The sequence below is a fragment of the Protopterus annectens genome, chromosome 17.part0, assembly GCF_019279795.1.
Source record: "Protopterus annectens isolate FY-2018-M chromosome 17.part0, PAN1.0, whole genome shotgun sequence".
Lineage (NCBI taxonomy): Eukaryota > Metazoa > Chordata > Ceratodontiformes > Protopteridae > Protopterus > Protopterus annectens.
Genome location: NC_056751.1, coordinates 20,497,492 through 20,512,771, shown reverse-complemented (window position 1 = coordinate 20,512,771; position 15,280 = coordinate 20,497,492). Strand labels below are relative to the sequence as shown.

Below are 15,280 nucleotides of genomic sequence, written 5' to 3'. Positions count from 1 at the left end.
GGAGACAATGCTCGAATATGGAGAGATTTACTGGCAGTTAAAATTAAATCCCAGTATTGCCCCAGGTCTGAACGAGAATTTATCTATCATCCCTGTTTTAAAATGTAGGGCAGCAAAGTTATAATGGATTGTAATGAGTTTCTATCATGGCCAACAGCACTGTATAGGTTTCATTTATGCTTAGGCTTTTTACCTTTTAGCATTAATGGATGTCCTTCAAGGATGCATCTGCAGTCCTTACAAATGGGTTGTCCTGTCGTCAGGCAGCCCGAATCCAAAGTCTGGGTCTGACCTCGGCTGGTGTCGCACTTCACCCGACGTCATAGCTGCAGTTTTTTGGGTATAAAGGCACCAGCCGACGCCATTTTCCCCAGTCTTTCTTGCCGCGTGGCGCCCGAAGCAGAAGCTGTTCGCAAGTGCCGGTCGGTCAGAACCAGAGATTACTACTACCGAATACTACTTCGAAGACTTCTAAAAAGCTAAGTACCCGTTGGGGACTCTTTCTTGCCTCAGCCGATGTCAGAAAAAGTGAATAACTGTTTAACTTGTGGGAAACAAATACCTCATAAAGATTTCCACTCTTACTGCTTACCTTGTCTAGGCCCAGACCACACGCCGCAGCTTGTCTAGCCTGTGCTTCTTTAACCGGACGCTTAGACGTCGGTCGGAGTTTGCTGAGGAGTTTTTCGGCTCCGATTTTGCTTATATTATGCTGTCGGATCCTCTGACTTCGCAAATATCTAAAAGGAAAAGGACCGACACTCGCGGTCCGCGGTTTCGGCCGAAACCGCGGTTAAGCCAACCGCGAGTGTCTCGGTTTCGGCTGAAACCGAGCAAGCGGTTCCTCCTTCAGCCGAAAACTTTCCTTCAGCCGAGGCCTCTTCCAACCTCGTGGAATCGGCTTCTGATATCCTACCTGCTGTTACAGTTTCTCAGGAATTATCAGACACTATTCCCTTGGATATTTCAACCCCTGCATGTGGAGCTGCTAGGCCACCTGCAGCCATGTCCATTAAGGCCTTTGCCAGGGCTAAAGCAGCTAAAACTACTAAATCTGTGCCTGCTAAGCCCCCCTCTCACAGGCCTAGCTCTAGTTCACAAATGCTTAGTTTAGCACAGGATCTTATCTCTTTAATCCGAGGATCCCAACCTCAGACAGGGCCTCTCACCCGCCTCCAGAGAAGAGACCTAGAGCTGAGCCCCCTGAGCCAGTGTCTACAGATGATTCCTCTGATGACTCAAATGATACAGACCCTCCAGAGGCCCCATACTCCCCTTATGAAGACTCTGATGGTGAAGAGTCCATTCCTTCTGCCTCTCCGCCTGAGGAATTTTCCTTTGGGGAAACCCTGCATGCTATGAGGGAACAATTTCAGTGGCAGGGCCAGGATTTTTCAGATTCCAGAAAAAGGCTTAGAACTTTTCTGCATTTACCTCAACATAGGCCTTTAGCCATTCCTCCAGTTCTTTCTGTTGTAGATGATGCATTTAATGATGCCTGCACTGCTCCTGATTCTCTGCCTCCGGCCCCTGTTAAGCCCAATAGATTCTACAGGGTCCCGGACACACATTACCACCTGTATAAGGCTCCCCTTGCAGATCCAGAGGCTATCTCCCAAGGACCTAAGGCTGTAGCAGCCTCCTCTACCAAAAACCCCCTCCCCTCTAAAAGGGAATCCAGATCCTTAGAGAGATGGGGTAAAAAAGTTTACACTTCTGCTACTCTTTCAGCTAGGGCCTTGAACTGTCAATTCCACATGATCCAGTATCAATAATTTTTGCTAGATCAGTTAACCAAAAAAGTGTCTTCAGATGAAACAGTAGACAAGAAATATGTGCAGGAAATGGTACATAACATTCAACAAGTCAGTAACCATTCCCTAAAATGCGGCTATGATGCACTGGAGGCTTCCTTTAGATCAGCCATGACTGGCACAGTCATCAGAAGGCATGCATGGCTAAAAGAACAGGCCTTACCAGACCATATCAAATCAAAACTATTGGATGCTCCTATGGATAAGATCAATTTGTTTGGCTCTCCAGCACAACAAGTACTGAAGAAGATGGAAGAGAAGGCAAAATCTGTCCAAACAGTAAAAGATTTCTTACAGGTCCAACCTCCGAGGTTTAGCAGGAATTGGCCCTCCAAGAATTGGTCCTTTCCAGACTCCTCCAGAACTCAGAGAGGCAGGAATACGCGTTCAAGAGGCAGAAGCCAATCCAGGGGTGCTTACAGAGGACGTCAGTGGCAGGGCAACAACCAGCGAGGCACAGCCACAGACACAGCCACCACCACAACTACTGGTCAATCACAGTGACTTGGCTCTGGCACCGCCTACCAGGGAACAACTGCAAGCACCCTTAGGTGGGAAGCTAGCCTTATTTACAACAAACTGGCATTACATCACAAGAGACAAGTGGATTTTACAAATAATAGACCAAGGTTACAGGTTTCACTTCCATACTCTACCAGGGAAGAGAGGAATGCCAAACCTACCTCCAAATCAAAAGACGGAAGCACATAAACAGATATCCCAATTATTAAGGATGAGAGCTGTAGAAAAGGTACCATCTATGAAGCAGGGCAAGGGATTTTACTCCAGACTCTTCCTGGTACCAACAAAAGAAGGCAAATGGAGACCTTTCTCGACTTGTCCGCTTTAAACACATTCCTCATTGTTCCAAAATTCAAAATGCTGACCCTACAGCAGCTTCTTCCCATGCTGGGCAAGTAGTCTTGGCTGGTGACTCTAGATCTCAAGGAGGCATACCTGCACGTCCCCATACGACCAAACTGCAGAAGATACCTCAGATTTCTTGCAGGATCAGAGCATTATCAATTCTCAGCATTGCCCTTTGGCTTATCTACTGCGCCCAGAGTGTTCATGAAATGCCTGGCATCAGTAATTGCTCATTGCAGGCTTCAGGGAATCCAAATCTACCCATACCTGGACGACTGCCTGATACAAGCGGACAACAAAAGCAAGCTAGCAGAAGATTTACAAAGGGTCATTTATCTGCTACAAGCCCTGGGATACACAGTCAATATAAAAAAGTCAAGGCTGATACCATCCCAGAGAATAACCTTTTGGGTGCAGAGTTGGACACATCAAGGCAAATGGCATTCCTAACAGTAGAAAAACAGGAGCAGCTACCTCTCTACTTCTTGGCCTTAACAAAACAGAGCCATCTGACAGCAAGAAAAGTACTGCAAGCCTTGGGCTTCATGGCATCCTGCATAATATTGGTTCCTCATGCCAGGCTGCATATGAGAAAACTACAGTGGTACCTAAGGAATTTATGGTCTCAACACAAGCACAGCTTAGAAACCCAGATTCCCATTATTCCATGCCTGAAGCAAGAATTCTATGGTGGGCTCAGGCTTGTCAATCAAACACAGGATTGCCTTTTCACAGTGCTCAACCAAGCCAAACCATCACGACAGACGCCTCAGACCTCGGTTGGGGGGCACACATGCTGGACAAGTGCATACAAGGCTTATGGTCTCAAAACCAGCTGCACCTACACATAAATCTAAAGGAAATGCTGGCAGTAAAACTGGCAATTCAGGCATTCAGACCATTCCTTCAACAAGGTCCATTGATGATAAGGACAGACAACACCACAGTCATGTGGTACATCAACAAGCAGGGAGGCACACATTCGTATCCTCTTTGCCGGATGGCACTGGATCTTTGGAATGTGGCCCTGAGCTACAACATTCAGTTAAAAGCAATTTTTGTACCAGGAAAAGAAAACATCCTGGCAGACATTTTAAGCAGGACTACCACGGATGCCCACGAATGGATGCTGCATCCGGACATCTTCAAAACAATTACAAGAAAATGGGGACTCCCAGAAATAGACTTATTTGCATCCCCACGCAATCACCAACTAAAGAAATTCTGCACAAGGACGTACCACCCACTTGCTTGGAAGGTGGACTCCCTATCCTTCAGTTGGAAAAACCTGACAGCATATGCATTCCCACCACTTCCTTTGATGCACAAAGTGCTATTGAAGATCAAAGAGGACCGTCCAAGGATCATTCTGATAGCTCCAGACTGGCCAAGGCAACATTGGTACCCATTACTGAGGAACATGTCTCGGGAACAAATATGGCCACTACCCCAGGTTCCCTTGCTGTTAACACAGAACAACTACAACAATCTGCATCCAAACCTGCAAACTCTGCAGCTGACTGCCTGGAACATTACATAAGACCAATTAACCCAAATTTATCCCAAAGGGTTAAAGACATTATCTTTGAGGCTCGCAGACCCTCAACAAGAACAAATTATTCAGCAAAATGGAAAAGATATCTCATTTGGAGTATTGCAAAAGGAGAAGATGTGTCACGGGTAAACATAGCCAACATTCTGGAATACTTGGCAGAGCTCTTCCACACAGGCCTGTCCTATTCCTCCATCAAAATTCATGCATCAGCTATTTCAGCAGAATACGACTTGGATCCTCCTGTCTTCTCACATCCTCTGCTCAGACAGTTTCTGAGAGGAATTAAAAATGTAAAGCCTTCTAGGAAGCCACCATTACCAGCATGGGACTTGAACTTTGTGCTAGAAAAATTGACACTTCCTCCTTTCGAACCAGCAGCAACAGCAGAATTGCAATACTTATCATGGAAGACTGCTTTCCTGCTGGCAATCACTTCAGCAAGAAGGGTATCTGAACTTCAGGCATTAATGGCAGTGCAACCCTTCCTGATCTTCCATCAAGATAGAGTGTCCATGAGAACAAATCCTTCCTTTATGCCTAAGGTGGTTTCCAGAGTTTCTTTAAATCAGGCTATCCACCTACCTACATTCTTCCCAAACCGCAAAACAGGGAAGAAAGACTGCTACATACCTTGGATGTACATAGACAATTACGCTACTACCTGGACAGGACCAAGGGCAATAGAAAAACTGACCAGCTACTGGTAGCATATGCAACAGGAAGGGAAGGAAAAGCAATTGCAAAGCAGACAATCTCCAAGTGGATAGGAAATTGCATTAGATTTTGTTACTCCTACCATGGAAAGAAAACTCCAGAGAACATCGGGCCTCACTCTACAAGGGCTACAGCCACTACCACAGCCTTCTTACGAGGAGTGGCTACCAAGGACATTTTAGAGGCTGCTACTTGGAGCTCCATGCATACATTTGCCAAGCATTATAATTTACCTTTATACTCTAGATCCCGAGCAGGTTTTGCCACTGCTGTTTTGCAAGGGATCCTAACTACACCATAACTTTATTTTTCCACCTCCCCCAGTTTGGCTATGGTATTCTACCCATTTGTAAGGACTGCAGATGCATCCTTGAAGGACATAGTACAGTTTTGTACCTACCATAAATGTAGATGTCCGATAGGAATGCATCTGCAGTCAGGATTACCCACCCGCCTTCCCCTCTGTGGTGCTCCTAGGGTATTTGCCCATCTTATAGCTAGCTGGGGGAATCTATTATGGTGTATTTGTTTGTATATATGTACATACATGCTTATTTTTTGTGATTGCTCTCTACTATTTGGAATCATTGGCATTCATCCAAATTTAGCCTTCCAAGAGGGCACCTGGCATCTGGGACAAGAAACACTGAGGAAAATGGCGTCGGCTGATGCCTTTATACCCGAAAAACTGCAGCTATGACGTCGGGTGAAGTGCGACACCAGCCGAGGCCAGACCCAGACTTTGAAATCCGGCCGACCGAAGGGCTGCCTGACGACAGGACAACCCATTTGTAAGGACTGCAGATGCATTCCTATCGGACATCTACATTTATGGTAGGTACAAAACTGTACTTTACTGGACATTCATTTTTTTAACTATATATTTGACATTTTTTATTAAAATTAATTTATTAATTTATTGAACGGTATGTAACTTTAAATGTATGGAAGGACATGATAGTTTGGCTTGTATTTAAATGAACAGTGAATGTCTTGTTTATTGGTTCGTCTTGTTACTGTTCAAAACGAATGCGCTTAACTCAGTATTAAATTATTACATTTTGGACATTTTGTCTGTGTTTTTTGTTCCGGGACCATTTCCGTTGGAATTTACCTCACATATATACCCTTTTTTCTTGGTTTTTAATTTTGTTGGTGTGTAATCCCGTGTTCTTGGCTGCAGGGAAAGGTGCCATCATTTGTATCCCTAGTGGGCAGATTCTGAAGCAGTTCTGCTCTTGGCCTGTTAGAGCTCTGGAAGTAACAATATGAGACTGGCTGCCCAGCAGAGGTGAGCTGTACATAGGCAGCTGTGCTGCTTGCTTTTATTCATAGTTGTAGAGTGGCATGAATGTAAAACAGCTTTTATAAGGGGAAAGACTTCTTGTGTAGTAGGCAGTCTTCTTATGCAGCATATGAATGATAATCTCATTTTGTTTCAGAGTGCCTTTTTTTGCCATTGGACTGACCCTCTAGCCATTTGAGTTTGAGACCAGTTATCTAGATGACTTCAGAAATTTGCATTTATCCACAACATTTTTATATAATTTGAGTAAATGTTCAACACAAGCCAATGTAGTCTGCATGCTTTGGGTTATCTGAGGGTGCAGTTTATACCTGCGTTTATAGTTAGTTTTGACTCCAAGATCTTTTGATTTTGCTGTTTATTTTCTTCTATTTTGCATACCCTGTGAAGTCTAACTTCTTACCTCTCACCATTGACCTAGTCATATGGCTGTACATTCTTCTATGTAAATCTCTTCTGTCACAGAAGATTGAGGGCGGGAGTGCAAAGTGTTTGGTGTTATGTCCTTCTCACCTTGCTCTCTCATCCTAATGCACGTCATTTATTAGATTTCATTACAAAACCTGTACCATTGTATCCACATACCTGTTTTCACTGAAGGTATTTACCAATGTTCCTTCTGAAAATTACCTGCTTGATGCAGATCCCAGTCTTCATTGAAGGACTGCATTGGTAAACTCCAGCCTAACACCCTGGAAAGGAGTGCACTCTGCCGTCAAACTCAACAACTGGACTCAAGTCACTGTTGATGTAGATGGGAGCTATTCATTGCACTGTCAGTGTTGTAGGTTTTCTGCTCATATATTGCTGTTTTTGAACCATTTATTGTTACCACTCTTGCAGTAAGTTATTGGGTTAGAAATGGATAGTAAAAATGCAGTATTGAAAATGTTGGTTAAAAGTCATGGCATGGCTACCTTGTGATTTTCAGTATAATTTAGAATTAATTTATATTGTCATGGAAGACACCGATTGTTATATTTTTCTGATGTTCCAAAGTATATTGTCATTTATATACACAAGCCAATGATTTGTGTCGATCTTTGGAATAGCTGCACCTTAATATTATTTTTCTATTTTCTGCTGTAGATTGGCAGCACACTTGCTTAACATTGCCATCAGTGCAACAGAGAAGGAATCTAATCTATTCCTTGCCTACTAGTGGTGGGAAGACCCTAGTAGCAGAGATACTGATCCTGCAGGAACTGCTTCTCAGACAGCAAGATGTATTGATGATTTTACCCTATGTAGCAATAGTCCAGGAAAAGGTAAGAGGAATAACTTGTGTCCAGTGGATGTGCCTGGTTAACAAGTAAAATAAAAATAATCTATACCTGTTGTTTTCACATTTGTTTTAAGCCATGACATTGGGTCACACAGGCAACGGTGAATGCAGTGTATATGGATAATTTTTGGTATAACCTTTTAGCCAATGTAGGGAAGAAGACAGACTATTCAAAACCCATGTAGACAGGGGGAGAACATTCAAACTCCATGCAGGCAGTGACATGATGTCAGGAATGGACCCTATACCCTAGAGCTGTGGAACAGAGATCCTGCCATGGTGCCACCATACTGCTTTTCCTACTTATGTTACAAAATGTGATTCTGAATCCTGCATGCAAACAGATATAAATGTTCTTTGAATGGTATTCATTGAAAAACAGCATTTTTAATGTGGACTTGTTTCTCACAAAGGAGTGTTTGCATGGTAATATTTTGTATCAGTGGATCAGCAGGTAACACATTCAGTTTTGATGCCGGGAAGATCAAAAGGCTGCAGCTTCTATTTCCATACCAACTACTTGAATTTCTTTCCAGTACTGTAAGTGTAGTACAGCATAAATGGATACAAAGTGTTGTTCATCTGCTTAGATGTTAAACCATGGTCCCATATGCCTAAGATGGATGACAAAAGATTCCACGTCTTTTATAAGAAGCATAAATAATGCTTATTAAAACCGTAAAGGCCCAAAAAAATAGGGACAGATTTTAAATACTGTTGTAGTAAACTTAGAAAGTTGCTAGAATAACAGGTTTTGTTTTAGCATACATTTTCTGAAGGATTTGAAGTCTGAAAGTCAAATGTATGTCATTATTTACTGACTTCATTCCTCAGTGATTTACCAGAAAACCATAACTTATATTAATAACAAACCAAAAATATGAGATGAAAATCTGGACGGTTGAGATGCATTAAAACTGCACTCTTAGAACTCATTAAAATAATTTTGTAAAATACTGAAATAGGGAACAATTGCACAAAAACAAAGAAATGAATGCAAAAAAAGACAACTGTGATATATTAATCAAAAAGTGCATTACATAAAGAAATACCATAGGTCTGTGTTCAGTACTTCAGTTCATATTTTTCCATCTTTGTATTCTAACTTCCACACTCATGGTATCCCATTCTCATGTCTGCTGTGCTATATAGACTGCATACAGTTGATTACAATTTTATATATAATTTCACATGTTGCTTCATTTTTGTGTTCATAATGTCCATACAAAACATTCTTTAACATCAAGGTGCCCAAAATGATACAGTTAAATTTTTCTTCAGATTACCCCTCAAAACCTGCACATCTTTTGCCAGTGGCGGCTGGTGACTTCAAATCATAGGGGGGGCTGCAGGAGACAGCTGGATGGGTGTGGCCAACAAGATGGGGTGTGGCCAACAAGACGGGGTGTGGCCAACAAGACGGGGTGGCTATGGTGCAATGGGATCAATGCTTCACATACTTATTTACATGAAATAAATGCTCAGTCAGTATGGCACATGCTGAATAGTCTACACAGCACACATTGTTACATACACACATTGATTTGAACACTTACCTCTGCGGTATACTGCAAACAGTAGTTCATACTCAGTTTCTGCACCTGAGGAGAAGCTGTCGTGCACCTTAGAAGCTGTGGTCTGGAACACACATCAAGTCGTACTGGATTTCTCCCAACTCCTTTTCATGGAGGCTCAAGGGACAGTTTTAAGTTTCCCAAAGCAAATAATATTCACATGACCCCAGCTGGTTCCAAATAGGTGCTTGCAGTCTTGTTCCAGTTAGGGTTTGCCACATCAGATCTGTTTCCATTGGTTCCTGTCCTCTGCATCTTGCTCTGTCACCACATCACTTCCTCTACCACATCCATAAATCTAATTACAAGTCCTTCCTCTTTTCTTCCTTGGCAGCTCCATCCTTAGCATCCTTCTCCCAATATACCTAGTAGCATCCCTCAGCACATGTCCAAATCACACTACCTTTGGGCATGCCTTCCCCTTCACATATCCAGGTATACACAAGCACCAAAATGAAACATTTCCCAAACACTGACACAGTAATGAATAATTTTCCCCAGTAACCCGTTCATTAGTTTGTATTGTGTATTGTATTGTGCACAAGCAGTGAAATGACACAAATTATTTTGCCCAGTGGTCGCCAGCTGTCTGACCATGTATGCACAAGCACTTCCTGATACACGAATGAATTTCCCCAAGCAAAATCTTCATTACTATGTCCAGGTATACACAAGCACCAAAATTAAACACTTCACAAATACTAACACAGTATGAATAATTTTCCCAAGTAACCCTTCATTAGTTTGTACTCTGTATGCACAAGCACTAAAATGACACAATAAATTATTTTGCACAGTTTTCACTTCAGCAGTCTGACCATGTAAGCACAAGCACTTCCCTGATACACAAATTCACGCATAAAATCTTCATTACTATGTCCAGGTATACACAAGCACTGAAATGAAACATTTCCCTAAAAGAAAAAGACCCTTCAGTAAAATCTTCATTACTATGTCCAGGTATACACAAGCACTGAAATGAAACATTTCCCTAAAAGAAAAAGACCCTTCAGTAAAATGTCCAGGTACAATATGCAAAAGCACTAAAGTTAAACATTTGCCCATGTGACCCCTTCAATAACATACAAGCACCAAAATGAAACATTCACCCAAGTGACCTCTTCAGAAAAATGTTGAGGTATCCCCAAGCACCAAAATGAAAAGTTTGCCGCTTTCCTTCAATAACATAAAGTACAATACAACACCAAAATCAAACATTCACCCAAGCGACCACTTCAACATAACTATAAGCACCAAAATGAAACACTTATTACCCAAGCAAGTAAATGTAATAACAAGAACAGGTGTAACACAAGATTAGTCAATAAACTAAATGCATTTGCACTTTGTACTGGTAACTGCAATACACAACACTTCAGCTTAAATAAGTCTAACTTAACTAAATACAGCAGGAAAAAAGGGTCTGGGCAGTTTTTCACTCCTGCTAGCCATCCCAAAAATGCTATCTTGTGAGAAGGAATGAGGGATGATGCACATTTTGGAATATTAATGGGGGGTCAGTGCATAATTTTTTATAACAATCATTCAGATTTCTCAAACACAACTCTAAAGGTAGGTATCATTACCTGAGTTTCCTTAAAAGAAACATAACTGCTATATGCGTGATGACAACAACAACAGCAACAAACAAAATGCAAACAGCAAACAATTGTCATTGAGAAATGTAAGCCATCATTAATTTTCTCAAAATATTCCTTTGTAAATAAACATTACAAACATCATAAACCTTTATAGAAAGAATAGTCTGTATTAAAGTACACAATTTCAATTCCAGCAATGAAATAGCAGTATCTAAGTCTTTAGATCCAAAAAGTTTCCTTTACTGTGACACAAGTACCCTGCCAACCAATTAGCTTATAAAGGCCATATTCAGCCCTATGACTTGAGCACTGTGAACAGGCAAATCAGGTTTCAACTCTATAGCATTCATGAATACCATAAAATGTACTGATTCAGTGCACATGCCCTAGTAGCACAAGAAGTAGCATTGGAACATTTGGCTTGTTAAGGGCCTGCAAGTATGAATGATCAGATTTTCTGAAGGAATAGCAAGTGATTCACACTGCTGCCACTTTGATGCACACATACTGAAGGAGTGTCGGGGAGAAGAGAGTTACCAAAAAATCAAGGATTACACTGATGTATTTAGGAAATAATCCTTATAACAGTTTTATCAATACATGCTTATGACAACAAGTCTGAGCCTCTTAGCAAAAAGTTGTCTGTCACTAATTAAGTACATAATGCATTTAAATATACCAACAGATCTCAGAACCAAAATGACATTGCAAATTGCATTCATGTTAGAAAACCATAAAAAAAGAGAACAGTGTTTCTAAGATATTAAAAACAAGTATAGTATTGCAAATATCTGTTACTACTGTGAAAAGAAGAGGTAGCTTAACTGTTGGCAATATCCCATTCATTATACATCTATTCGCAAATTACAAAGGGCAACTGTCAGAAAATACTTTGAAAAAAATCAGAAAGGTACATTTCAAATACTTGTTTTCTGTTTTTTTTTTCTTTCCTTGTCATTTGCAGAACTTTTGGTCAATAACAGTGAATGAAAGTTCACTGTCTAAGTAAAAAAAAAATTTAATTTGGAAGACAGAGTCAGTGGGGGTCGAAATTGGGGTAAAAAACAATTGTCATCAGTAAGTATACAGGCACAGTGCTTGCTATGCAACTACCAGAATACACACATGCACACAGACACACATGGACACACCTACATCAGCACTATTTATTTATTTATGTGTGTATGCATTTTTTTTAAAATAATGATAATTCCCTGGTAGTGCTTTTTAAAATATATTTTTTGGTTCAAAACACTACAACCATTCTTTTAGAGATAGTGCAGGAAAATCCTTAGGGCCATACAAATGTGTTATACCTTTTATATCTGTAGGTAGTTTTGTTTTTATTATTTGCAGCCATTTCCAGTACCTAGTTTTCCTGTTCAGAGAAGCAGTGGGGTAATACTGTAACTCAATAAGAAATGGTACTCAGTAAATGTGGGTATAACTGCAATAATGTTGATTAGCTGGTTCAGCTGGGAAAGAGATGCATATTCTATGAGAAGAATAATTCCCAGTTTTTCCCAGTAATCAATTTGTGAATGACATTAGCTAAAATAAGTGTTTGCCAAATGGGTACTAAATATCTAGCTATCTAAAGATGACATTTTCAGTTGCAAACAAATTAATGTTACAAAGTGGCACTCATATGCATTTACAAATCCCAATAGAAATGGAGACACACAAAACTGCATTCCAAAACATTGCACATAATACAGTGGAGACAGAATTTCAATCAATGAAAATTATTATGATGCAACTCTTTATATGCACCTGATAATACATTCCACATATTTTGACCGAAGTAATACATCATATGTCCATTCCATACTTTTTGACTCAAGTAATACATGATATACATTCTGTTTATTAATCAAATGATAGCGCTGCCTTTTTTAATATTTTTCTTACTAATGTAATGATGAGCCTTTCGGTGTAAACATCATATGAATATATTCTATTGTACTCATTCTTTTCGGATGAATAGTACAGTAAACGGTGAACTCTCAGAAGGACACACAAATCTGCACTGTTGCATACTGAAGACAAGAAGTGGCAATAAATGCAATACTCATGAGCTTATACTGAAATCATAGTAAACGTTTACTAACTTCATTTACAAAGGGCCTTACTATAATATGCTGCATATATCATTTTGCAATAGGGTAGCCTTAAAGCATTAACATATCTAACTAGTAACAGGTTATGTATACATGCACACAGACACACAACACACACACACAACACACACACACAGACACACAACACACAACACACACACACACAGACATACACACACAGACACACACACAGGCAGAAATGCATAGATAATAGAGATATAAATACTTATAACCAAAGAAGCATTTAGTAAACAGCATTTAAGAGCTAGCATTTTTGTTTATGCTATCAGCAAAACACAGCATGTCTTTAAAGTCTGTAGTACACCCAGTAAGGTATAAGCTCATTAGAAAATGTGACTTATTACCTTCCATAATGTTGTAATACTCTCCAACCTGGACAGCTTTCTCTTGTTCATCCTTAATTCATATAGATCAAAGTTGAAATAAAAAAATAGTAACTCACCTGTTGTCTTTGATTCCTCCACTGACAGCCTGATGAAAGAAGCAGCAAATGATAAATCCACCACAGTCCTCCTGTCCGGATTGCCTCCTCGCTACTTTAAAATAATTTGTTTTCTAACTTGACTTGAGCCAAAAAAAAAATGTTTTATATTGCAAAACTAAACTCAGCAAAATTAAAGCTTATAAGGTAGGTGTAGGTCCAACGTCGAAAACCGACTGACTGATTCTCGCTCTTTTCCCAGCACATAAAGCCCGGGAAGAGAGCGACAACCAGTCAGCAGCATTTGCCCAGCAAGCACGTCATGACGCCTACGCCGCAGTCGAGCCTTCCATGTCTATGCGGTTTGTGTCTCAACCGCATAGACTTCTGGGAGGTTCTGGGCATCACAATGATGCCTTCTTTGCTCCTCCGGGCTGCATTGTAAACATTGCAGCAAGAATTAGAAAAAAAAAAATGCGATTGAAGCGCGCAATGCGCATGCGCGTAATTTCGAAAAACAGATTTTTTTTTTCTTTTTTTACATTTAAAAAAAACAAAATAAACTACTCAGCTGTCTAGCTGAGGGGGCTGCAGTCCGGCAGCCCGATGCCACGAGCCGCTCCTGTCTTTTGCACTCAGAAAATAACTTTGTTGATACTTCCAGCACACACACTTGTACACACATTTAGGAAATGCACAAAGCCTTCCCTTAACTGTTTTAACTTTACATGTAACATTCTATGGGCTAGTCTCTACAGGAAATGTGTGCTCTGACCATGTTTTTGCCATCTGTATGATTACATTTCAAGTTTACCATAGAAAATGTTCACGCTTAGTGGGCCTAATCTGGTTAACAAATGTGAATAAATAATAACTGTGTGTAATAAAATGAATAGCTTTTTTCTTGTACTGAACTTCACATAATGAGTGCACATATTTCTTGTACTGTTATTAAACGATGAGTGTCAAAAACTATAATCCTAGATCTTGCATCATTAATGTCTGTATCAGTTTTAATCATCTTGATATTGCCTTCTTTTTGATGTTTATGCAGTATCATAAGCATTGTTTTATTTCTGACCTATATTCCAAGATTTTATAATGATGCATTATTTTAGAGGTAAACAGTTTAACCACCTAAAATATCCCATATCTGCAGTTTAGACCACAACATTAGGTGGTAAAATTTTATTGCCATTGTGATGTCCCTGCACTGGCCCAGTAGTCAAGGAGCCTCAGTCCTCACCACTAGCACTAGTGAGGGACGTGCACATTGGGAGGATGACAAATACACACACAGTAAAGTACAATTTCCCTTAAGAGCACAGAGATCACAGTCAGTCTGGGGCTGGTTTTTCCCTCTATCTCCAGATCCCCAGTAAGACTCCCCACTGGCACAGCTATAGTGTTAAGATCTCAGCCGATTGGCCAAGACCTCCATCACCCTCTCCCTGCTCAAGTAGCTCACACACACACACACACACACACACACACACACACACACACACACACACACACACACACACACACACACACACACACACACTATTTGAGATTTGATTGATATACAACCACACACACCTGGGGAAGGTTCTCACAGGTTTACTAGCTATGCCTATTTCTGCCCAGATTATAAGGTAGTACCAGCTGCCACCAGCCAAAGGGTGCCCAATCTTACTGTGTAATGTTACTATTATCCAAATGGTAAGTGTGACCAAGACTTTCAAGGTTATTTAGGAATGGCCTATACAGTGTCACCAAATACATATGCAAGTACTCTAAGAGTTTAAATATCTCTAAACAAACCAGCCACAATTAAAAGGTTTAAATATATTTAATAATGAATAAAAAAAAAAGAACAAGACAATACTTCAACAACCCAACACAGTGACTACAGAGTTCAGAATCACAGGAAATATTTTAAAACAACATTGTAGGACAGTCTCAAATAAACACAGAAAATATCTAAAGGAATCTTTACTATATCCCTATCTATATCTAA

The 15,280-nt window shown here is 40.4% G+C and overlaps 1 protein-coding gene across 1 annotated transcript in view; it reads left to right on the top strand.

Annotated features, from left to right (window-relative positions):
• The window catches only part of HELQ (helicase, POLQ like), a 1,104,576-nt gene that overhangs the window by 130,911 nt on the left and 958,385 nt on the right, over positions 1–15,280 (top strand). The window contains exon 3 of the mRNA XM_044059295.1: positions 7,346–7,524. Coding sequence (XP_043915230.1) covers positions 7,346–7,524 — 179 coding nt within the window. The remainder of the gene's footprint in view (positions 1–7,345; positions 7,525–15,280) is intronic.